The 25,941-nt window shown below is 45.8% G+C and overlaps 1 protein-coding gene across 6 annotated transcripts in view; it reads right to left on the bottom strand.

Moving 5' to 3' along the window:
• Positions 1–25,941, bottom strand: part of PTBP2 (polypyrimidine tract binding protein 2) — a 308,274-nt gene that overhangs the window by 47,335 nt on the left and 234,998 nt on the right. For all 6 annotated transcript variants that reach the window (XM_029618929.1, XM_029618930.1, XM_029618933.1 and 3 more), the window contains one exon: positions 9,567–9,762. In XM_029618929.1, the coding sequence (XP_029474789.1) occupies positions 9,567–9,762 (196 nt within the window). The remainder of the gene's footprint in view (positions 1–9,566; positions 9,763–25,941) is intronic.

Raw genomic sequence — 25,941 nt, 5'->3', positions numbered from 1 at the left:
AGTTGCAGTAGCACTATTGTGCATGCTCACAGATGAGTTGGCAAGACCTAAAGCAGAAAGAGTATGTATGTAGTTCAAGAACTCTTTTGGGTCATATGTGAATGGACTTAAGCTGGGTGGTCATGAAGCTGGGTGGAAAAATTATTTTTCATATAAAACTGTGGGCTAGTCAAGTTGATGACTTTCTAGTGGATGGCAGAATGTCCTTAATCCCTTGAAGTAGAACGAGTTCAACATCCAAGCCATGAAATTGAGGGATAGTAGATCCAGGTGAAACAGACTTCACTCTCCTTGAGTTTATAAGTATGGATCTGATTTTGGAAGAATTGGAGGACTGCTGTTATTTCTGTCTCAAATGTGTAAACCAATCATGTCTGGGAACATGGGAGGTAATCTCAACTCCCAAGCACTCTTAAAACTGTTTTGAGTATCAGTGGAATTGGCAGAAATGTGAATTTGAGATCCGCATTCCAGACTAGTGGAAAAAAACATCTTGAGCTAACCAGAGTTCATCAGGAAAACGGAGCAAAAGAAAACATCTCTGCAGATTTGTGTGAGTGGTATTTTTTTGGTTTTTAAAGCAAATAGGCTGATAGCTGGTAGAACAGTGGTCGAATAGTTTGCCTGTAATATACTGTAAGATCATATGCCAATGTGTACATCTCCAGAGAGTTTGTTGCTTGCAGGAATGCTGTGTAGGATTGTATGCTGAGCTATACAGTTACATTGCCTTTTGACAAAAAGTCATGCCCATGTGCCCTTCCATTTGTTTGCAAAGAACATAGTTACTTGTTCTTACATGGATTAGGATGGGCATATTTCGGAAAAGGTTTAGTATGTTGTTAAGAGTGTATCTGATTGCTCATAACTCCAGAAGGTAGATTCTAGATTGCTTAAAAATAAAAAGCAAGAACTCTGGTGAGAGATTGTATATGTGAACTTGGTGCAAAGAGCTCCTAGCTCTCAGGGAACCAGTCCGATCTCTGGAGGCCAGAGTAGCAGACTTGGAGGAGCTGAGGCAGACAGAGAGGTACATTGATGAGACCTTCAGGGAAATAGTAGCCAAGTTACAAATCCAGTCTGGCAGCCCCAGTGGATCAGAAAGGTCTCCCAGTAGGAGATGACCTCCCTGGTATAGCAGGTGATATATTGTCGTCTCACACTGAGGACAAGTCTCCCAAGGCTACTGCCCAGGAGGGAAGGGTTAGGCCAGCCATCATAGTTGGTGATTCAATTATTTAGAAATGTAGATAGCAGGGTGGCTGGTGGAATTGAGGACCGCCTGGTAACTTGCCTGCCTTGTGCGAAGTTGGCAGACCTCACGCATCACCTAGATAGGATTATAGACAGTGCTGGGGAGGAGCTGGCTGTTGTGATACATGTGGGCATCAACGACATAGGAAAATGTAGGAGAGAGGTTCTGGAAGCCAAATTTAGGATTTTAGGTAGAAAGCTGAAATCCAGATCCTCCAGGGTGGCATTCTCTGAAATGCTTCCTGTTCCACGTGCAGGTTTCCCAGAGGCAGGCAGAGCTCCAGAGTTTCAATGCGTGGATGAGAAGATGATGCAGGGAAGAGGGATTCAGTTTTGTAAGGAACTGGGCAAACCTTTGGGGAAGGGGGAGACTTTTCCAAAAGGATGGGCTCCACCTTAATCAAAGGCACTAACTTTTAAAAAGGAGATAGAGTGGCTTTTAAACTGGAACAAGGGGGAAAGCAGACTGTCACTCAGCAGTGCATGGTTTGGAGAAATGTATGCTTGAAGGATACTAATGAAACAGGAGAGGTAGGACATCCCAACAAAGAGGTTCCAATAAAAGCAAACGTAGTCCATGTGCCTATATGTAAAACATCAACTGAGCTAAAGATTTCCAAATTATCCCTAAGAATTGAAAAGCAGGTTAATACAAACAAAAAACACACTTTGAAATGTCTGTATGCCAATGCTAGAAGTCTAAGAAGTAAGATGGGAGAGTTAGAGTGTACAGCAGTAAATGATGAGATTGACATAATTGGCATCACAGAGACCTGGTGGGAAGAGGATAACCAATGGGACAGTGCTATATCAGGGTACAAATTATATCGCAATGATAGGGAGGATCAACTTGGTAGGGGTGTGGCACTTTATGTCCGGGAGGGTATAGAGTCCAACAGGATAGAGATCATACAAGAGACTAAATGCTCAATAGAATCTATATGGGTAGAAATCCCATGTGTGTTGGGTAAGAGCATAGTGATAGGAATATACTACCGTCCACCTGGACAAAATGGTCAGACAGATTATGAAATGCTAAGAGAAATCAGGGAAGCAAACCAATTTGGCAGTGCAATAATAATGGGAGATTTCAATTACCCCAATATTGACTGGGTAAATGTAACATCAGGACTTGCTACAGACAAAGTTCCTGGATGTAATAAGTGACTGCTTCATGGAGCAATTGGTTCAGGAACCAACAAGAGAGGGAGCTATTTTGGGTATGAGCAGGGGGAATGGAGTGAAGAATGAGACACAGCCCCCCCCCAGTGTTAAAACGTTAACATACCGGCCTATCTTGAGTATACAACAGTGAGTGAAAGAATATACTATACTATTTACCATAGGACCTCTAAAAATGAATTTGCATACGATGTTCCCTCATTGGTATGTGGTATTATCATCTAACCCCAGTTTACCATACATGTTAAGGCATATGTATACAGCATGCACCCCAAGCTTTCCAAAGGAAAATTGGTTCTTATCTGCTAATTTTCGTTCCTGTAATAGCACAGATCAGTCCAGACAAGTGGGTTTTAATCATCCCTACCAGCAGATGGAGGTAGAGAACAAAACTTTGGGCACTGCCATATATCTGAGAGTGTCACCTGCAGTCCCTCAGTATTGACCTGTACCCAAGCCAAGATAACTTAACAACCAGGCGAGCAAAGCCCCTGGGATGGATACCCCTGAACTGGATAAACATTGCAACTCTAGAACATGTCAACAATCTCAATTAATTTTTATTTTGAAAGCCTTTCTTTGTATGAGCCCTAACGCCCAGCAGCAGAACAAGCAGTCTTTCAGCATAGAACCCAAGGGTGGGCCTCTGGACCGATCTGTGGTATTACAGGAATGAAAATTAGCAGGTAAGAAACAATTTTCCTTTCCTGAACATACCCAGATCAGTCCAGACAAATGGGATGTACCAAAGCCCCCCTATTCCGGGCGGGAACCCGAAAGACCTGCTCTCAGCACACTCTCACCAAAAGGAGTCACCTCTGGGGCACGCACATTCAAATGGAAATGCTTAGTGAAAGTGTGAAGTGATGACCAAACTGCGGTCCTACATATCTCCTGAGGAGACAGCAGTTGATGCCGCCTGAGCATGAATAGAATGGGCCTTAAGCCCCACCGGCACAACACGGCCCTTGGAAACATAGGCAGCGGAAATAGTCTTTCAACCAGCGAATTAAGGAGGCCTTAGATGCCTTCTCTCCCTTTTTGTCCCCCTGAAGAGCACAAATAAATGATCAGAATGACGTAAGGAGTTGGTGAATTTCAAGTAACGCAACAAGACGTGCTGCACATCCAAAAGATGGAGATCCCTGCCCAGGGAAGGATCCTGCACCCAGTCCGGGAAACCTGGTAACTTCACCATCTGTTCACATGAAAAGCAGAAACCACCTTAGGCAGGAATGAAGGCAATGTTCGTAAAGACCACTGGTAGGGCGAGATCTGGAGAAACGGATCGTGGCAAGAAAGAGTCTGCAACTCCGAAATCCTCCTAGCTGAACAAATGGCTACCAAAAAGGCAGTCCTTCAAGGTAATGATTTTTATAGATGCTCGACCCAGTGGGTCAAAAGGATCCTTGCAGAGAACCCGCAACACCAAATTGAGACTCCATATGGACACACGTTGCGAAGAGGTAGACAGAGATGCTTAACTCCCCTCAGAAAACGCACCACATCCGAATGGGAAGCCAAAGCCTTGCTCTGTACCTTCCCCTTGAGACATCTTAAGGCCGAAACCTGGACCCCTAAGCAAACTATGAGCCAATCCTTTGGTCAGGCCCTGCTGCAAAAAGGACAAAATGTGCAGCACGGAAACCAGAGGATCCAACCCCTGTGTCCACACCAGGTCACAAACACTTTCAATACTCTGGAATAGGCCAGGGAAGTAGCCGGACACCTAGCCTGAAGAAGGGTAGCAATCACCAGTTCTGAATATTCCTTCAAACTCAATCACCACCTCTCAAAAGCCAGGCCACGAGACAGAAGCGTGCCTGATCTGAAAATATGGGACCTTGACGTAGCAGACACTGCAAGTCGGCTAGACGTAGGGGCCCGTCCACCGCCAGATGAACCAGATCTGCGAACCATGGACATCTTGGCCACGCCGGCGCAACTAGCACCACAGAACATGGATGAGCCTCTATTCTCCCGAGTATCCGCGCTATTAGGGGCCACGGAGGAAAGACATACAGAAGGATGCCGGACGGCCACAGACATACAAGAGCATTGAAGCCCACCGCCCCTGACTCCCTCCAGCGGCTGAAGAACCTCTTCGTCTTGGCATTGAGACTTGTCGCCATGAGGTCCAGCTGAGGAGTCCCCCAACGGGCGCAGAGGAGAGCCCAGGCTTCCATGGACAGTTCCCACTCCCCTGGATCCAACTGCGGATGGCTGAGATAGTCCGCTTGGATGTTCTCCACTTCTGTGACATGAGAAGCAGCGATCCTCTGGAGATGGAGTTCTGTCCAGACGAACAATAACTAAGCCTCCCGAGCCATGGCTGGACTACTGGTTCCCCCTGGTGGTTGATGTAGGCCACCATCGTCGCATTGTCCGAGAACACTCGCACCATGCAGTCGCGGACTAAGGGGAGAAACACCGGAAGGGCCATGCGTACTGCCCTTGTCTCTAACTGATTGATGGACCATGACTGTTCCGACGCTGACCAGAAACCCTATGTAGAACTGCCCAGGCACACTGCACCCCAGCCCCGAAGACTGGCATCCGTAGTAACCACCACCCAATCTGGGACTTCAAGGGGCATCCCCTTCTCCAGATTGCTCCTTGCCATCCACCAGGCCAGACTGGATCTGGCCTCCACCAGAAGGGGCAGAGCCAGAAAATACTGCTCTGATAGGGGGCTCCAGTGGGACAACAATGCTCTTTGTAGGGGGCGCATGTGAGCAAACGCCCAAGGTACCAGTTCCAAAGTTGACGTCATCGATCCCAGGACCTGTAAATAATCCCAGACTTTGGAGATCGGCAGTCGAAGCAAGTGAGCTATCTGAGCCTGAATCTTGACTACCCTGTCGGAAGTGAGAGACACTCTGCCCTGCTGCGTGTCGAATCGGGCGCCCAAATACTCCAGGGCCTGGGAAGGCACAAGGTGACTCTTTGGTAGATTGATGATCCAGCCCGATTCCAGGAGAGATCTCATCCAGAGTACTGACTGCGCACAGTCCTCCTATGACTTTGCTCTGATCAGCCAGTCGTCCAGATAAAGGTGCACCAAGCCCCCTCCTGTCTCAGGGCTGCTGCCACCACTACCATCACCTTCGTGAAGGTCCGAGGAGCTGTGGCAAGTCCAAAATGCAGGGCCCGAAACTGAAAATGCTGGCCCATCACCTTGAACCTTAGAAACCTCTGGTGGTCCTGTCCAATGGGAATGTGCAGATAGGCCTCGGTGAGATCCAGGGACGCCAAAAATTCTCCTTTTCTGACCGCTGTCATCACGGTACATAACTTCTCCATCCAGAGTCGTGGTACTTTCAAACTCTGGTTGACCTATTGGAGATCCAAGATGGGACGAAAGGTGCCCTCTTTTTTGGGGACCACGAAATAAATGGAGTACCTTCCTCGCCCCTGTTCGGAAACTGGCACCGGGATTACAGCCTCTAGGCTTAACAACCTTTGAAGAGTCTCCGGTACTGTCTCCCACTTGCTTTGGGAAAGACAGCGAGACTCCAGAAACACCAACCGGAGAGGAAGAGAAAACTAAGGCGTAACCTTCCCTGATGACTTCCAGCATTCACTGGTCTGAGGTTATCTTGGTCCACTACTCGTAAAAACAGGTCAGCCTGCCTCCGATTGCCAATGACAAGGAATAGACCTGCATGACTTCATTGGGAGGATTTAACTTCGCCTGCTCCCTGAGCAGGTCCGCCTCTTGCAGCTCTTCCGAAGCCCCGAAAGGACTGTTGCCTACTCGATGACTGCCTCGTCACTGAGGATCCAGCTAATCTGCCAGGACAGAATGGTTACGACTCACGAAAACAGGGTCGAGAGGAGAAAGACGTCCGTGTCAACTTCCTATCCTCCGGCAGCTTATTTCCTTTGGTCTCCCCCAGGGATTTTATAAGCTGGTCGAGGTACTCACCCTTAAAAGGGAAGGTTGCACAACTGCGACTTAGAAGAAAGATCCGCTGACCAGTTACGCAGCCACAACAGCCGTCTCACTGCCACCACCGACACCATGCCACGAGCTGTGGTCCGAACGAGGTCATATAAGGCATCGGCCACATAAGCAACCCCCGCCTCGAGATGGATGATACAAAATTATTCATAGTAGTTAAATCACAGGTGGATTGTGATACGTACAGGAGGATCTTACAAGACTGGAAGATTGAATTTAATCTGCCATTTGGATGCCCACTGTGGACAAGTGCAAGGTGTTGCATATAGGGAAAAATAACCCTTGCTGTAGTTATACAATATTAGGTTCCAGATTAGGAGCTACCAGCCAGGAAAAAGATCTAGGCATCATAGTGGATAATACGGCTCGGTGTTCGCCCGGCTCAACCCGAGGGATGGCCCTCCACAGGAACCTGGTACCTCGGGGAGCAGAAGTCCTCCAAAAATCCTCAACAGTCAAGACTGCAGGTTTAGAACCACTACCATCTGCTGGAGGTAGAGAAATACTGAGGGACTGCAGGTGGCACTCTCGGATAAATGGCAGTGCCCAAAGTTTTGTTCTCTATCTCCATCTGCTGGTAGGGATGAATAAAACCCACTTGTCTGGACTGATCTGGGTAGGTTCAGGAACTTTTTTTTTTTAGCTGTGTGGACTCATCATCCAAAATTTTGGGGACCTTCAGTTTATCCCCACTTCTAGTCTATGCACCCCCAACCTGTCTTGTCCATTTTCTCCTCTTACCAAGCCAATCCCCATCAGTCTCTCTCAAGCCAACCCACCAAATTCTCTCATCCACCCTTCCCCAGCTTCAATCTGTCCCCCCCCCCCTTCTCCAGTCTCTATCAGCCTTTCTATCCCCCCCACTAGTCCTTATCAGTCTCTATCCCCAGCCTCACCAATCTCTCTACCCACTCCCCCAGCCCCACCACCCTGTACATCTCCTTATCTCCATCACTCTGTGTACCTCATTCTTCTATCTCCAGCCCCACATTTCTGTCTCTTCCCCCAGCCCCACCAATCACGCTCCAAGTTGAACCCTATCACCCTCTGTCTTCCCTTCATCATGACTACTGGTTATTTTTCTCTTTCTCCCCTCACCTATTGCTGATGCCCTGCTATTCTTTGGCTTGTGGGCTGCTACTCATGTCACTACTATCATTCCTGTGTCCACTGCTGATCCTCTCCCCACAGCACTAACTGCTTCCAGTTATGTGGTTGCTACTGAGCCCAGCCCAAGGTCGTCTGTTTTTCAGGTGCAAGCAGCAGCTATTGATCCTGCATCCTTAGCTGCTGTTTCCTGTTCTCAAGGTACAGCCTCATGAAGAAACGTTTTCTCTTTCCCGTGTCCTACGGACTCCCTGTGATAAACTCAAAAGATCATAAGGGGTCCATGGGCCACACACGTTGGAAACACTGCCTTATATTGAAAGTCAAATAAGTTCTTGGCCATTATATCAAACGTTCTCAATATAAAAGGTCAATATTTAGTAGAGATGTGCATTCGTTTTTCCAGAATTAGGCAATTTCAATGAAATTGCCTAATTCAGTATGGATCGGGGGAACCGAAAAACATGAAATTTTGGAAAAATTCATTTTCCATGTTAGTGCGCACTAACACAAACGGGAATTGGCGCGCACTAACACAAAAATTGGGGACCCCCCAAAAAAACCCTCCGAACCGCAGGAAAAACAAAATTTCCTGCGGGGGGCCCCAAAATGAAAAAAAAAAAAAACCAACCCCAAAATGATGCACATCTCTAATCTTTAGCAAGCCAGTAAGCGAGAAAGCTATCCGAATGAAGTTACCTGGATAAATGTACCCAGATACTTTACCAGGTAAGGGCCAGATTTTAAAAAGGCCCGGCGACGCGCGTAATGCCCTGGGCTTTACTAAAGGGGCGGCGCGGGGGCGGGGTATGGGTGGGGCCAGAGACCTGCAACACAGCGGACATTGCCGCTGTTATCAGGGATCGCGTGCCAGAGGCAGGAGCAAAAGGTAAAATAGAAATTTGGGGGGGGGGGTTTAGGGTAGGGCTAGGGCGAAGAAAGGTTAGGGGAAGGTGTGGGAAGGTCAGGTTAGGGGGAAGCGAAGTTCCCTCAAAGTTCACTCCCAGGCCGCTCCGAAATCGGAGCGGCCTGGGAGTGAACGTGGGAAGGCTTGGCGCACACAAGGTGCACAATTGTGCACCCCCTTGCGCGCGCCTTTTTAAAATCTACCCAAGTGTTTTGCTGACTATACCTGGATAAAATTACCTAGATAACTTTAGGACAGGTATTTGTTTTGACTAGATCTACCTGGCTAGCGTTGACTATTTGCACTCACTGGCAAAAACTTATGTTCCTAGAATGCCTTCATTACTGCTTCTTTTCATCCGATTAAAATTTGTATGGATAATGAGCTACCCACACAAAATGTATCCTATCAGTGAGAGGAAATATTCAAATCTCCAAAAGTTAGACAGACAAAGCCTTTGAATATCTAGCTCAATAAAGTTAAGTTTACTATGTATTCATCCAAACAATTTGCTCTTAACTGTTTTAATATTGCTTTACATCATAGCTTAACTAACTTTGAATTTTAATTGAAAACTGGGACAGGCATAACCACCAAGAAAAATCTCTTTATCTGGTATGTTTCAATTTAAATAAGCCTACAAGACATTTTCATACAATTCACAATAAAGAAATGCATAGTGTTAAGAGTCTGTATCTGAACAAATCCTTGTGTATATGTAATAACTGAAGCAATGCCAAATTTGGAAGACAGCTGCCCTGAAGACTGAAACAACAACCAATTACTCATAAATACTTAATTTTAAAATAGCAGCAAATTACACTTTACACACTAGAATACATTGCAATGCTAGAAGAGGTTTAAAACTAAATAGGTAAGATGAAATTCTAATGTAACTAAGATACTCAAATGTTTAAGTCATTTAACCTTAATTGATCTTATTTTCAGATTCATTTAAATTTTCTGAAGAGTCCCTCCCCCACAAAACAGACTTCCCAATCTTTCAACAACAATTTCATGGTACAGTTATCTAAATAATCTTTTGTCAGCTTTTCAAATTGTAAGAAAGTATAAAATTGGAGTATCAACTATCTTGAACAAATCACTCCCATCCTTGTACTCTCTCACCCTATTAGACAAAGTAAATCATACCTAGAAGTGATGTCTCCTTGGCAAATGCTGCAGCTATAGCAGGATCCAAAGCTGGCTGCCCATCTCCAGATGGGAGATCTGGACGAGTATAATCTCTACTTTTATCGTTGTTGTATTTCACATTCAAATTCACCAATTTCGAAAAATCAATCCGCAGGGTACAGCAAGCATTATAGATATTTTGGCCATCTAAGGCCTAGAAAATGAAAACATGTATTACCAATATGTAATTATACTACATCATAAATCCTTTATATAAAAAACGTTACAAAGCCACAGTATTTAGAATATTTGCAAAAATGTAACTGAAAATAAGTGCATCTTATTTATTCACACTGTCAAAGATTTTCACGTGTTTCCGCTGGAAGAAAAAGCAAGTTTGCTTACCATAAACAGTGCTTCCGTAGATAGCAGGATGAATTAGCCATGCTGTCTAGGAGCGTCTCGCGACCGGTCAGTAGTCGAAGTTGTCTCAGTTAGTACAGAGTTTTGATCTCTGTACGGCTGCGCGGAGAGCTTCCCGCTCGATTGCCTTGTTACCTCAGTCTCTTGTATCCAAGCGAGATGTTCGTGGAAAAACATTTTATGTAGACCGTCTAGGGAGGTGGGAAGGGATCGCATGGCTAATTCATCCTGCTATCTACGGAAACACCGTTTACGATAAGCAAACTTGCTTTTTCCCGTCGATAGCAGGGCTGAATTAGCCATGCTGTCTGGGAGTCCCAAGCTCCCAGGTTGTGTCCATATACTATGTTTTTATGAGTTGAGGACACTACCCTTCAATAAAGGTAGACAGTCTTATTCTGTATTTAAGGTTGACAGAACTGCCGAACCCAGAGCTGCATCGGAAGATGCTTGCTGTCCGATACAGTAGTGAGATGTGAAAGTATGAAGAGAAGACCAAGTTGCCGCTTTGCAGATATCTAGTAAGGGAACTCTTTTTAAATGCGCAACAGATGCTGCTGTTGCTCATATCTGGTGTGCTTTTGGTTTATTGCTCAAAAGAATAGAACGTTTATTGTAGCAAAATTCAATGCGTTGGGATAACCAACTAGCAATGGTTCTTTTGTAGACAGGCTGGTTTGGAAAATTAGGGTTAAAGGAGAGGAACAATTGAGATGGTCTTCCTTGAGATTGAGCCCTTTGTTTGTAATATGCTAACGCTCTTTTACAGTCTAAAGAGTGCAGAAGCTTGTCTCGGTCATTATGATGAGGTTTAGGTTTGAAGATTGGCAATGTAATTGACTGGTTTATGTGGAAAGCTGATACTACTTTAGGAAGAAAAGTAGGATGAGGCCGAAGAGTGACCTTATCATGGTAAAATTCTAAATAAGGAGAATAGTGAACCAAGGCTTGTAGCTCACTCTCCGTGCTGATGTGACCGCCACTAGAAATACCGTTTTCCAGGTTAGGCATTTTATGTGGCATGAATCTAATGGCTCGAAAGGAGGCAGCATTAGTTGTTCAAGGACTATATTGAGATTCCATGGTATAGGTGGCTTTGACACCAGTGGCCGTAGACATAGCATGTCCCGCATGAATCTGGAGATCAACGGTTCGAAATGGGAAATCCATTATGATAGTGGTGGAAAGCTGCATTAGCGCTAACATGCACAGGAACGGAAGCCAATGCTAAACCAGCCAGGTAGAGTGGAAATACTCTAGGAGTTGCGTGGCGGTTGATGAGAAAGGGTTTAGTTGTCACGGTTTGCACCATTCTGTGTAACGATGCCACTTTCCTGCATAGTTACATCTGGTTGAAGGTTTCCTGGATGCAATGAGAATGTCTTCAAGTTGAGATGGCAATCCCAGGTGGCTTAATAAATGTCTTTCAACCTCCAAGCTGTTAGGTGGAGGGAACGATGCATTGTATGAAGGAGGGACCCCCCCTTCCTGAGTCAACAGACGTGGATGGTTCTCCAGTAGAATTGGTGGGCGAATGGAGAGTTGCATGAGATTCGGATACCAGGGCTGCCTTGGCCATGATGGAGCTATGAGGATCATGTCCGCTGTGTCTTGGATGCATTTTTTAATTGTCCTTGATATTAACGGAATGGGAGGGTAAGCGTAGAGCAAGCCCTCCGTCCATGGGATGAGAAAGGCATCTGGAGAATGATGAAGTTTGCTCGGGTAAATGGAGCAAAATGTTTGTGTCTGATAGTTGTTCTCTGTGGCAAAGAGATCTATTATTGGGTTGCCGCAGCATTGAAAGATTCTTGTTGCTACTTCTCGGTTCAAAGTCCATTCGTGTGGATGAAAAATTCTGCTGAGGTGATCTGCTGTGACGTCTAAACCTGGGAGGTAAGTGGCTTGCATTGAAACTTTGTTTGCTATTGCCCACGTCAGTAGTCGAAGTGTTTCCCGACAGAGGATCCATGAACCTGACCCTCTTTCCTTGTTTATGTACAACATGGCGACTTTGTTGTCTGAGGGGAGAAGGTTTGAAGCGCTTTCCAAATGGCTCGAAGTTCCAGGAGGTTGATCTGTTGTGTGTTCTCCTGAGGAGACCAGAGACCTTGAGAGCCTTTAGGTTGCTCAGATGGGCTCCCCAGCCCCTCCTGGATGCATCCATTGTGAGTGTAAGTTGATGGGGAGGTAACCGGAAAGGTGCTCCCGAGGTCAGGTTGTTGGTGTTTTTCCACCATCGAATGTCGATGCACATTTGAGGTGTAAGTTGTATCCTGGTTGAGAGGAGTTGAAAGTATTGAGACCATTGATCCTTTAGTCCCCACTGTAGACGGCGCATGTGTAGTCTCGTGTAGGGAACTACATGATAGCTGCCGCCATATGACCCAGCAGTTGGAGGACTTGACGTGCCGAAGTATGTGATCAGTTGCATAGACGTCAAGTTAGTGAGGATAGAGTTTGAATCCTGTCCTGCGGAAGGTGTTCTTTCTGTTGTGTTGTATCGATGAGCACTCCAATGTAGGGTTTGGGTCAGTTGCAGGTTGGACTTCTCGTAACTTATTATGAAGCCCAATATCTGAAGGCAATTGATTGTTTGGAACGTGTGATTCCCTAGAGTAGCCTGATCCGAGGCTCCTAAAAGCCAGTCGTCCAGATAGGAAAAAATCTGCATCTACAGTTATCTGAGGTGAGCCACCACTACCGCTAAACATTTTGTGAACACTCTTGGGGCCGAAGATAGGCCAAAGGGTAGAACTTTGTATCGATAGTGGCTGTTCTGAGCTTGAAAGTAAAGGTATTGCCAAGAAGAAGGGTGCATGGGTATATGGGAATACGGATCCTTCACGTTTGTGGAACATAGCCAGTCATTGGGCTATAGGAGGGAAAGAATAGTCTTGAGACACGTCATTTTGAATTTTTCTTTTTGAATGTGTTTGTTGAGATTCCGTAAGTCTAAGATGGGTTGAAGACCTCCGGACTTTTTTGGAATGAGAATATAATGGGAGTAGAATCACTGATTTTCCTGTGACATTAGAATTCTTTGAATGGATTTTTGGCTTTGTAGATTTTGTAACTGTTCTTGAAGGTATAGTGAGTGGGTTGATGTATTTCGGGGGGAGGGAATATGAGGGAGGCATGGGAGTGTTACAAAATGTATCTGGTAGCCTTCCCTTATGATGTTCAGCACCCGGGTAATTGCCTCCAAATTGGCATAAAATAGCCAGAGGTGACCTCCTATGTATGGTGGTGGAGATGGCTCGGGATAGCTCAAAAAGATGAAGTCTGTTTTTGAGGGGGTGCTGGCTTTTGTGCTCGTTGTTGACAACGTCGTCCACGGGATTGATGAGTCTGAGATTGGTATCTCTGGTGGGAATAATTCTACGTTCGATAGGTATTGTATGGTTTAAAGGGTGCTCTTGAGTATGATTTCTTCCTGAATGAAGGGTAAAATTTTCTGGACAAGGTATGGGGGTCCGTAGGAGATGTGAGTGACAGATTTTCCCAAACTTCTCACCAAAGAGATTGTCTCCTAGACATGGTATGTCCACTAACTTATCGTGAACGTCCTCTCTAATTGCGCTTGCTCGCAACCATGCCATTCGTCTTACTGCTATAGCTGTAGCCGAAGACGTTGTGGAAGACTCAAACGACTCATATACAGACCGAAGTAGATGGCGAAGCCCTTCTTCCATGTCTGTAAATGGTTGTGGTAGGGTGTTATCAGAGGCTAAACATAAGGAACGTAACCTCTGAAGACATTCAAATAAATATTGGATTACGTAAAACTGATGGTGAATTTTTGTTACTAGCATGGACGAATGGTATACCTTACGGCCGAAGTCATCCTTCCCTGGTGGTGAATTGGTATGAAGTTTTGACCTTTTAGCCTTTGATAGTGCTGATTCCACTACTATTGAGTTGTGTGGCAATTGTGTGAATCGTAAATTGTTGAATTACGCATACGGTACTTTAAGTCTGTTTTCCTCGATGTGGCTGTGGTAGTAAAAGGTTTCTCCCACATTTCACGAAGAACTGTATCCAGCACTGTATGTGGTGGTAGAGCTGTTGGCTCTGGAGGCATTTCAAATATTTTCAGTATTCCAAGAACCTCCGACCTAGGATCAGGGATCTTTCCTATCTCGAAATTTAAGAGAGAGTCTATTTTCTCGATAAACTTTGCATAGGACAAGTCTTCGGGAGGGGAATAAGGTTCCGGGAGACCTTCTGGAGGGTCAGATGGGAATCCTATAGATGAACCAGGGGACGATGTCCATGGCAAGTCTGGAGAGTCTGGTTGATCAGCGATTGGAGATGGTGTTGACGGCTGAGACGGAAGGAGCGGAGTTGGTGATGCAGATGTCGAAAGCTGAGAAGGCGCAAGTGAAGGCTGAGGATGTGCCGTGTTTAGATCTTGGAAAAAAGTATTTAATGCCTGCGAAATTTGTAACATCACTTTAGATGCGAGAGATTGTGCTTGGAGGCACTGCTGCTATGAGCAAGTCTTGTGGAGGCAGGCCTGAGTTATGGAGAAGACGAGGGGATTGTCGTCTACTAAGACCATCAGAATCAAAACCCTCGCTAGAGGTGTCAGAGTCATGGACAGAGACTAGTTCCACATGCTGGTCAGAATCTGTCACTAGGTTTTGAAGATGTTAGATGCTTAGTTTTTTGTGACTTTTTAAGATATTCCTGACTTAGCAGTATAGGCTGCATCAAGACTGGTGTCATGTGCGTCGGAATTCGAGGTTGGATTGATAGCTTCGCACCTTTTAAGTCATGATGCTTTGCTGTGTCGTGTGGCATACATGCTGTACGTTTAGATGCACCTTTGTGCGCATCATTATGTGCGCTGATATTATGTGCGCGTCGCTGTGCGCCGATGCGTCGTGCACGCAGTTGTGCGCCGATATTCCGTGTGCACATCTGTGCCCCGGTGACTTGTGCGCCAATGTCTTGTGCGTGGAGCCGTGCGCCGATACTTCGTGCACCGGGCTATGCGCCGATGCGCCAAGCGCGCATCCCAGCACCGACGCGTCATCCTGCTTCGGCCGATTTGATTTTTAATGACCCGACTTCTTTGGCGTCGATAAGCAGGATCGAGTGGGTTCAGTGAACTGAAACCCATGCAGCTCATGAGGGGAATTTCTGTGAAAGAGGAGTTACGGCCTCAACTCCCTTCACTGGCCCTGGTGGATTGACAGACCTAGCAGAGGCACCCTCTAACAAAGCAGACCTTTTAGACGGAGTCTTCTTCGGTCTCGGAGAAGACTGTGTGGACGATATCTTTAGATGCACGATTTTCTCTGCGCTTCCTTTGGGCCCTGGGGGACATTTGACCACAGTCTCAGCATGAGACTTGGTCGTGTTCCAGTCCCAGGCATATATAGCAGTAATTATTAGAGATGTGAATCGTGTCCTCGAGCGTCTTAACGATCGATTTCGGCTGGGAGGGGGAGGGAATCGTATTGTTGCCGTTTGGGTGTGTAAACTATCGTGAAAATCGTTAAAATCGTGAGCCGACACACTAAAACCCCCTAAAACCCACCCCTGACCCTTTAAATTAAATCCCCCACCCTCCCGAACCCCCCCCCAAATGCTTTAAATAACCTGGGGATCCAGCGGTGGTCCAGAACGGCGGCGGTCCGGAACGGCCCCCTCAATTGAATCCTGTTGTCTTCAGCAGGCGCCATTTTGCAAAATGGCCGCCGCAAAATGGCGGCGGCCATAGACAAAAACGATTCGACGCAGGAGGTCGTTCCGGACCCCCGCTGGACTTTTGGCAAGTCTTGTGGGGGTCAGGAGGCCCCCCCAAGCTGGCCAAAAGTTCCTGGGAGTCCAGCGGGGTTCAGGAAGCGATTTCTTGCCGCGAATCGTTTTCCGTACGGAAAATGGCGCCGGCAGGAGATCGACTGCAGGTCGTTCAGCGGCGGTCCGGAACCCCCGCTGAACGACCTCCTGCAGTCGATCTCCTGCCGGCGCCATTTTCCATACGGAAAACGATTCGCGGCAAGAAATCGCTTCCTGAACCCCGCTGGACTCCCAGGAACTTTTGGCCAGCTTGGGGGGGCCTCCTGACCCCCACAAGACTTGCCAAAAGTCCAGCGGGGGTCCGGAACGACCTCCTGCGTCGAATCGTTTTTGTCTATGGCCGCCGCCATTTTGCGACGGCCATTTTGCAAAATGGCGCCGGCTGAAGACAACAGGATTCAATTGAGGGGGCCGTTCCGGACCGCCGCCGTTCTGGACCACCGCTGGATCCCCAGGTTATTTAAAGCATTTGGGGGGGGGGGGTTCGGGAGGGTGGGGGATTTAATTTAAAGGGCCGGGGGTGGGTTTTAGGGGGTTTTAGTGTGCCGGTTTTCCTGCCCTCCCCCTTCCCCCGATTTTTTAACGATAAATCGGGGGAATTGGTATTGTATCGTGGCCCTAACTATTTTTGACGATTTAAAATATATCGGACGATATTTTAAATCGTCAAAAAACGATTCACATCCCTAGTAATTATGTCCATCTGTAATGGACATAATTTTACCGCACTGCCAGTACTTAAATCCAGATGGTTTAGGAGCCGTCACTGCCCAGAAGAAATGAAGAAAAAAACAAAATTTGAGAAAAAATCTCTTCAGAGACAAGGAGGAGAAAAAACCCCCACGTGCAGACTGTTCACGGCAAAAAAAAAGACTGAAGTAACAAGGCAATCGCGCGGGAAGCTCACCGCGCAGCCATACAGAGTTCAAAACTCTGTACTAACTGAGAAAACTTCGCCTACTGACCGGTCGCGAGACGCTCCCAGACAGCATGGCTAATTCAGCCCTGCTATCGACAGGAAACCCTATGTACAATATTCTCTAATATTGTCAAATGCACCCCACCCCATTGTGCCCAAAAAGAATCAATCATTAAATCATGATGCTCATAGTCTGAAGGGGGTAGCCAGAAAACCTCAACAAAATTCCATGATTTTAGTGACACTAATGGGTATTTAACAAACCCACTCACCTGTTTTCAGTCAAAAAATGACTCCCTAGATCTCCTACTCACCTCAATTCTCACCATGATTTTCCTTCAATAACTCCCTTATTAATCCCTTGAAATTAAAATACCCTAGGTACAAATGTCTTCACAGTCATTTTTGAGATGAAATCCTGTACTGTACACATGACATCACAATTCTAACAGCTTTTTTGTACCAAGGTGATATTCAACCTTTTGGCACCCAAGAACATTTTCATAGAGAGCAGTCTTCCTTTAATCTTACAGTTTTAGCTAAAATACCTCTCTCTCTTCTGTAATCTTAAAAAATATCAATGAACTAAAAGCCACACAAGAGCAGCTACTGAGCTTTAAATTTAGTAATGCTGCAATACCATTTCACCACCAATGCTCACTCATAAAGAAGTTCTACAAACTAATATACCTTGGAAGCTTTCAAACTGTGCAAATAATGATGGCCTTAAAATTGTAATTTTTATTTTTTTAAGATTTTCTATTTCAACCTTCATATCAAGCAAAAAAAAAAGAATAAAAGATATGGAAAGGATGCGGAAGCCCCTTTGTAAATGTATTTACAGGGCAAATTTTGAAAGCCATTTACACAAGCAAATAGTTATCTACCTGCGTAAAAGGGCTACAAGTCTTGCATTTTCAAAATAAAATGTGTTGCTTAGAGGGGAAAAGTCTCCTTAAGAAAAAGCAGGTTGAAATCTGTGGGTACTTTTTTCTTTGGCAATTTCCAAAAAAGGGAAAGCACACATATTTACCCTTTGAGAACTGTTGCAAAACCTACAGATAAAAGTATCCATGGACATACATTCAAAATTATTTTATTTCTCTAATAGTTCCAGGCTTCACCTTGGCCTTGGTTACACTATTTTAAAATACTTGTGCCAATAAAACTCATGGGGAACTTTGGCCACTAATTTTACTAACCACTCAATTTTATATTCACAGTAGATATCTTGCATATACTTACAAATATTTTTAATATGGAATCCAATCTAACCATATTGGTAAGGAACTTGCAAAGAAATATATCTTAGTACACCACCATCATTACAAATTGAGGAAAATATTTTCTCCCCAAACCCTCCCATCATTTCTAGTGACTGTACTATGGTACGCTAAGAAAGCAAAATTGCTTACTTTGTAATAGGTGTTATCCCAGGACAGCAGGATGTAGTCCTCACATATGGGTGACATCATCAAATGGAGTCCTTATACGGAAACCTTCTGTCAAAGTTTCTAGAAACTTTTGACTGGCACAGTGAAGCCACTGAGCATGCCCAGCATGCCATGATATTCTCAGCCACAGACCCTTCAGACTCGTCTGTAGCAGTAAGTGGGAGCGAAAAAATAAAAATAAAAAATGTATCGGACCCAACTCTGCGGGGTGGTGGGTGGGTTTCGTGAGGACTACATCCTGCTTTCCTATTACAAGGGTAAGCAATTTTGCTTTATCCCAGGACAAGCAGGATGATAGTCCTCACATATGGGTGATTAGCAAGCTACAGGCTGAGTCATTCTTGTATTGGACCAACAGCATACAACTTGTGCAATGGCACAACAACTGGTGTACTGTTGGAAAAAATGAGGCAGCCTGAAATCACAGTAGGATGGATGTAGGAGGAGTTGGTACTATACTGGAAATAAGTTCTTTAAGACAGATTGTCCAAAGGCTGAATCATGTCATTCTTCCTTGTCCAAACAGTAAAGTAATGTGCTGCAAAGGCGTGAAGAGAACTCCCAAGTTGCAGCTTTACAAATATCTGCAATAGGCACTGAACGATAGCGTGCTACTGATGTGGACATAGCCCTTACTGAGTGCGCTTTTACTCACTCCTGGAGAGGAATGCCTGCTTTGTTATAGCAGAATTCGATACAGTCTGCTAGCCAGTTGGAGATAGTTTGTTGTTTTCCCACTGCAACTCCTGGCTTATTTTTGTCAAAAGAAACAGAGTTGGGTGGATTTTCTATGGACTGCCATGTGGTTCAGGTAAAAAGCTAGCGCACGTTTACAATCTAAGCTGTGCAAAACTCTCTTGCCCTGGTGAGAGAGTGTGGTCTTGGATTCTAGAATCCACTGAGCAGGGAGATGGTGTCGGCGTCCGAAAAATAGATGGACCTTCGGCATCTCGTAAAAAATTCGCTTGGTTATACCCCCGCTAAAGATATGGGGATGTGCTGGATCAGGAGAGCTTGAATACGGATGTCTCTGAAGCAGCTTATGTGGTGAAACGCGCGCGTCGGACAAGTTTCCCCGATAATCCAGAAACAAGGGAAGTTGCTTTTTTAATACATATAGCAAAAAACTCATAAAAATTCTCAAAATTGAACTTTGATGCCTTTCATCAGGACCAATTGATTAAATGTGACCCCGTTAAAGTGCATGAAATGCAAGTCTGACTTGTGAGCACTGTGGGTGGTATGATGGTCCTTAAATATATAAGATAATATTTCATAGCGTTGTGATTGTTTAATCTTTAATACCACGTGTTTCTATATAGTTCATTTCAATCGTGGGATTTTTCATTAAGAGAATTTGTGTGTTTGGTAATTGAAGTCTCCCATTATTACCGCACTACCAATTTGGTTAGCTTCCCTAATTTCTCTTAGCATTTGACTGTCAGTCTCACCATCATGACCAGGTGGACGGTAGTATACTCCTATCACTATAGTCTTCCCCGACGCACAAGGGATTTCTACCCATAAAGATTCAATTGTGCATTTAGTCTCGTGCAGGATGTTTATCCTGTTGGACTCTATGCCATCTCGGACATAAAGCGCCACACCGGATGTCTTAACTGAGTCGTAAGCTGCCCATACCTCGTGTTTGCCAGATTCCAGGCCTTTGGCAATAAGAGTATTTAGTGCCTGTTTTTGTTGTTGAGGAAGGTTATCAGCAATATCCTGAACTTGTTTCCCCAAGTTTCTTTGATATGGCTTCATGTAAAGCTGGTATGCCGCAATTCTAGATACCAGCATAGATCCTTGAAAAACCTTTTTTCCTAGGCCATCTAAGAACTTTTGTTCTTTTCCTGGTGAGGTAGAAGAGTGTGGTTTTTGTTTTCTGGCTTTTTTCTGAGCCGATTCAACGACCACTGAGTGAAGTGGCAATTGCATTTTTTGGAAACCTGGGGTACGTTGTACCAGGTATGTTACATCTGTTCTTCTGTTTACAGCCAGTACAGAGCAAGGATGTTCCCATAATCGATGCGGAAGTTCCAGAAGCACTTCATGAATGGGTATTGCCATCACCTCCTTTGGTGCATCCACAAATTGCAACACTTCAAGAGTCTTGTGTCTTGTATCCTCTTCGGTAAGCAATTCAAAAGGAATTGTATCTGCCATTTCCTTTATGAAATTTGCAAATGACAAATCCTCAGGAGGGGACTTCCTCCTCCCTTCTGGTGGAGAAGGCTCTGACTGTAAATCATCTGTATCAGTGTCAGTGTCTATGTTGCAGCACCTGGCCAGGCCCCCCTACCTTCGATGGTCCTCTGGCACGGCTGCCCTCCCGATGCGGTAGGCCGCGCATGGTCCGCGGCGCGACTTCCCCGGCACCTCTTCAGTCAGCATCAAGTAGTGTGCGGCAGGCTCCGCCCCTTAAAGGGGCCATGGCGCAAAAACCAGGCCGGCCCCGGAAGATGATGTCATCAGCCAGGGAGATTTAAACCTCACTCTGGAACCAAGAATTCGCCTTGCAACAAGGTTCCCTGTCGTGCTTGGCTGTCCTTGCCTCTTCTGGTGTTTGTTGTCTTCTGGTTTGACCTCGGACTGTTTCCTCGATTTTGCCTGCCTGCTGCCCGCCCTGACCTTGGCTTGTCTCATCTCTGCACCTTGCTGCCAGCCCCGGATCTTCTGCCTGGACTTCGTTTCTGCACCTTGCTGCCGGCCCCGGATCTTCTGCCTGGACTTTGTTTCTGCACCTTGCTGCCGGCCCCGGATCTTCTGCCTGTACTTTGTTTCTGCACCTCGCCGCCTGCCCCAGATCCTTGGACCGGACTGTCCTCATCCTGGTATCTGACTCTAGTAGGAACGTCTGGAGTACCAGCTCCTCGGGGGCTCCCTGCCGCTCCTAGGCTATCCGCTCCTTGGAGGGCCATACTGCTTGTTCTGTGGAACCTTTATCCAGTAGTGCTGTTGTCCTTACCACCTCCTGGAGACGAGTTCATCGGGGCTGATCCTCGGTGGTTTATCATCCCTCACTCCGGACTAAGGGTCCACAACCGTTACAGTCTACATCCTCCCAGGACTGTATTGAGGTTGATAATGTGCCTCAGAAGGATCTGGTTTATGCTTTTGTTGGTGTTTTGTTTTAGAAGCAGACTTCGATGGTTGAGATGGAATCTGCTTTGGTATTAGAGGAGGCAGTAAAGGCATCGATGGGGAATCAAAAGGTCTCGATGGCATCGATGGCCAGCGTCGCTCGATGGACCGGGTCGCGATGGTAACCATGGGTCCGGAAGTGGCATTGAAAGTAATGTCAGTGCCCGGAAATGTTGAAGGCCCGATGGCCCCGGGATTGAATCAGAGTCTCTCCCGTCTTCCTCCGATGAGCCTGGGACTGGAATCGAAGAAATCATCGGTGCATGTTTTGGCACCAATGGTGTCGATGGCCACATCGGGAGAGCTGTCAGTGTCATCGGTGTAGGAAAAGCTCCGATTAATGCGTCAATTTTATTCAGTAAGGGTTAAAAAATCGACAGTTCTGGTGTCTGTATCAGTGCTGGCATGGAAGGAGGCTGGAATCTTTGGAATGCCTCAATCGCTTGCTGGACCATGGAAGTCACTTCTTCCCTGGAGATTGGGACTGGGTCCACTGTCACAGGAGAAGGTAAGACTGGTGCTACTGGCTCTTCCATGACTGAACATGGTGGCACAGTCTCTAACATCGATCCCTGTGGAGAGCGCCTCGGTATCTCGGGTACAGAGGGATGTGTTGGCTCTAGTACCCGGACTCGCTTTGGCATCGGCTCGATGTCCTTCGGTGCCGATGTGGATGTTGTTCCCTTCGATGGATCGGAGATGGAATGGTGTCGATGGTGTCTTTTTTCACGATGTTCTTTAGATGTCGATGAAGACGCTATGGAAGATCCGGATGGGGTCGGTGATGGACGATCATCGGCCCTTTTCTTACCTCGATGTTTTTCCAACGGAGGGTGATAATTTCTTTGGTGACGATGCAAAAATGACGATGGAGTGAGCTTTTTTAAACAGCTCCTCCATTTTATCCAACCGGGCACGCCTGCCCTTCGGTGTCATCTGGGCGCAAGTTGTACAAGCCCGGACATCGTGGCCTGATTCCAGGCATAAAAAACAAAAGTTGTGCGGGTCAGTGATCGACATAGTTCGGTTACAATTTGGGCATTTTTTGAATCTGGAGGCCATGTTGAAAATAGGCCGGATAACGGTCGATGGCCTGCAGGTACCGAATGAAGGTGACAGGAATCAACCAAAAAATGATTCAAAAAAAGTACTCACCGATTACCATGTCGAAGGGAGACCCTAGTGATAAGATTTGTGACTGAAAAGTTATATTTTCCGTGAGGAAAAAGTGAGGGAAAATCTCACAGAGCTCCTAATACGCAATGCTTACAGCGCCGCAGAAAAAAAGAGACTGAAGGGAGACCCCTGTGGCTGAGAATATCATGGCATGCTGGGCATGCTCAGTGGCTTCACTGTGCCAGTCAAAAGCTTCTAGAAACTTTGACAGAAGTTTTCCGTATCAGGGCTCCATCTGATGATGTCACCCATATGTGAGGACTATCATCCTGCTTGTCCTGATAAAGGAGAAATTACTACATTACATCTTATTACATTGGCCTTAATTTGTTTAACCTCGCCCATAGATCAATGCCTGAATTAAGAATGGAGTTGAACAGTTGACGAGACTTTAGGGATATTTTTTAAAATAATTCAATAAGGAGAAATTACTACTTACCTGATAATTTACTTTATTTATTTATTTATTTATTTATTTAAATGAAGACAGGTTAATCCACACCAGTGGGTTATCCACCTCTACCAGCAGAAGGAGATGGAGCAAAGTTGATGTCACGGTATATATACCCCTGCACTGCCTGGCAGTATTTTCTATAAAAGCCAACTGTGAACAACTAAACAATACATGAACATAACTTAACAGATAACCATTCTAGCGCTCAGCCAACAGGAAAACACTAAGCTCAGTCAAAGAGTGTAATAACACTAATATAGGGACTGGATTGACACTTACTGGAACACAGAGCTACACAGGAGGACCACAGCACAACCATTTGACAGCCAAGGGTGGGACGTTGGATTCACCTGTCTGTACTAAGGAAAAGGAAATTATCAGGGAAGTAGTAATTTCTCCTTTCTTAGCGTACAGACAAGAGAATCCAAAACCACTGGGATGTAACAAAGCTACTCCTGGGCTTGCATATCCAGGCAATAATGCCTGGAAAAGGTGTGTAAGGAGGACCACATCAGAGCTCGGCAAATGTCAATGGGAGAGAACAATTTAACCTTCGCCCATGACATTGCCGGAGCCCTGGTGGAATGAGCCCTAACCTGACTAGGCAACAGCTGCTCCGCATCCACATACTCGGCTATGACTACCCTCCTTAATCCGGAGGGCTATTGTAGCCTGTGATGCAGGCTCACCCTGCTTACCCCCACCATGGAGTATAAACAGCCTGTCTGTCTTCCTGAGGGGTTCAGAAACCTCTAAATACCTCAAGATATGCCTCTTGACATCCAAGGGCCGTAACAAGCGATATTCCTCCTTATCTATTTCCCTGTCCAAAGATGGCAGGGAAATAGACTGATTCAAGTGAAAATCCGAGACCACTTTTGGCAAAAAGGAAGGAACAGTACACAGCTGTATCGCCCTTGGAGTCACTTGTAGCAAGACAAGGCCTGTAGTTCAGATACTTTAACAGCAGAACAAACTGCCACAAGAAACACTGTTTTTAAGGTGAGTAACCTCAAGGAAAGGTTACACATCGGTCGAAAAGTAGGGTCCGCTAAAAAATCCAAAAATAGATTAAGACTCCACAAGGGAACCGGTAGTCATAAGGGAGGATGAAGATGCTTCACTCCTTTCAAGAAACGGGCCACATCCGGATGAGCCGACAAGGGCCCACCATTCACCTGACCTTGGAAACAGGCACGAGACGCCACCTGTACCTTTAAGGAATTAAGGGTCAATCCTTTACTCAAACCATCCTGCAAAAATTCCAAAATGTGCAGAATCTTAACCGAACGAGAAAGAACCCATCGACTTTCACACCAATCCTCAAATACTCGCTAAACCTGCATACAGGCTAAGTGGCAAATTTTCTTGCTCGTAGCAAGGTGGCAATCACCGCAATAGAATATCCAAGTTTCAGCAACCGAGCCCTCTCAAAGGCCATTGCTGTAAGCAAAATTGATTCAAATCTTTGTGAAGAGGCCCCTGCCGTAGCAGATCCCTGTGCGCTGGAAACCGGAGGGGAGATTCCACCAGAAGCCTTCGTAGATCTGCATACCATGGCCTCCTGGGTCAATGAGGTGCCACCAGAAGCACCATCTACCTGTGCCTCTCGATCCTCTAAATCATTCTGCTCAACATGGGCCACGGGGGAAAAGCATAAAGCAGTTTGACCTCCAGCCACTCCTACACGAGAGCATCGATACCCAAGGACTTTCTATCTCTCCTGCGACTGAAAAAGCGAGGAAACAGAAGGCCCCAGCAATCCACTATTGGCTGAAAAGTCTCGTTTGACAATTCCCATTCTGCTGGATCCAGACTCTGTCTGCTGAGAAAGCAAAATTGCTTACCTTGTAATAGGTGTTATCCCAGGACAGCAGGATGTAGTCCTCTCAGATGGGTGACATCACTGACGGAGCCCTATTGTGGGAAAACTTTCTGTCAAAGTTTCTAGAAACTTTTGACTGGCCCTGTGAGGCCACTGAGCATGCCCAGCATGCCATGATATTCTCTGCCACAGGGGTCTCTCTTCAGTCTCGTATGTAGCAATAAGCTTTAGCAAAAATAAAATAATAAAACGTACTGGACCCAACTCCGCGGGGTGGCAGGTGGGTTTCGTGAGGACTACATCCTGCTGTCCTGGGATAACACCTATTACAAGGTAAGCAATTTTGCTTTATCCCAGGACAAGGCAGGATGTTAGGCCTCACAGATGGGTGATTAGCAAGCTAGAGGCTGAGTCATTTTGTAGTGAAGCAACACTGAAGTATTGTTGTTGAAATGAGGCAGCCGAAGATCACAGCAGCATAGTTGTAGAAGGAGTTGGGATTAAACTGGAAACAAGTTCTTTAAGACAGATTGTCCATAGGCTGAATCTTGTCGTCCTTCTTTGTCCAAACAGTAGTGAGCTGCAAAAGTGTGAAGAGAACTCCATGTTGCTGCTTTACAGATGTCAAGGATTGGCACTGAACAATAGTGTACTACTGAGGTTGACAATGCTCTTACTGAATGTGCCTTTACTTGCCCTTGGAGAGGAAGGCCTGCTTTTTCAGAGCAAAACTGTATGCAATCTGCTAACCAGTTAGATAGAGTATATTTACTCACTGCTTTACCCGGTTTGTTTGGATCATAAGAAACAAACAGTTGAGTAGATTTCCTATGGACTGCAGTGCGGTCTAAGTAAAAAGCGAGTGCACGTTTACAGTCCAAGGTGTATAAGGCTCTTTCTCCTTCATGAGAATGAGGTCTTGGAAAGAATGTTGGTAAAACTATCGATTGGTTCAAGTGGAATTCCGTAACTTGGGGAGGAATTTTGGATGTGTTCGGAGAACCACGCTGTCATGAAGGAATTTTGTGTAAGGTGAGTAAGTGACAAGTGCTTGTAACTCACTAACCCTCCTAGCAGATACAATTTCTATGAGGAAGATAGTTTTCCATGTGAGAAATTTAAGATCACAGTAATTAATGGGTTCAAAGGGAGAACGCATGAGACTTCTTAAGACCAGATTCAGGTCC

The sequence above is a fragment of the Rhinatrema bivittatum genome, chromosome 10 (genome assembly GCF_901001135.1).
Source record: "Rhinatrema bivittatum chromosome 10, aRhiBiv1.1, whole genome shotgun sequence".
In the NCBI taxonomy this organism is placed as follows: Eukaryota; Metazoa; Chordata; class Amphibia; order Gymnophiona; family Rhinatrematidae; genus Rhinatrema; species Rhinatrema bivittatum.
Note: the sequence above shows the minus strand (reverse complement) of the source record. Positions and strands in the feature narration are given on the sequence as shown.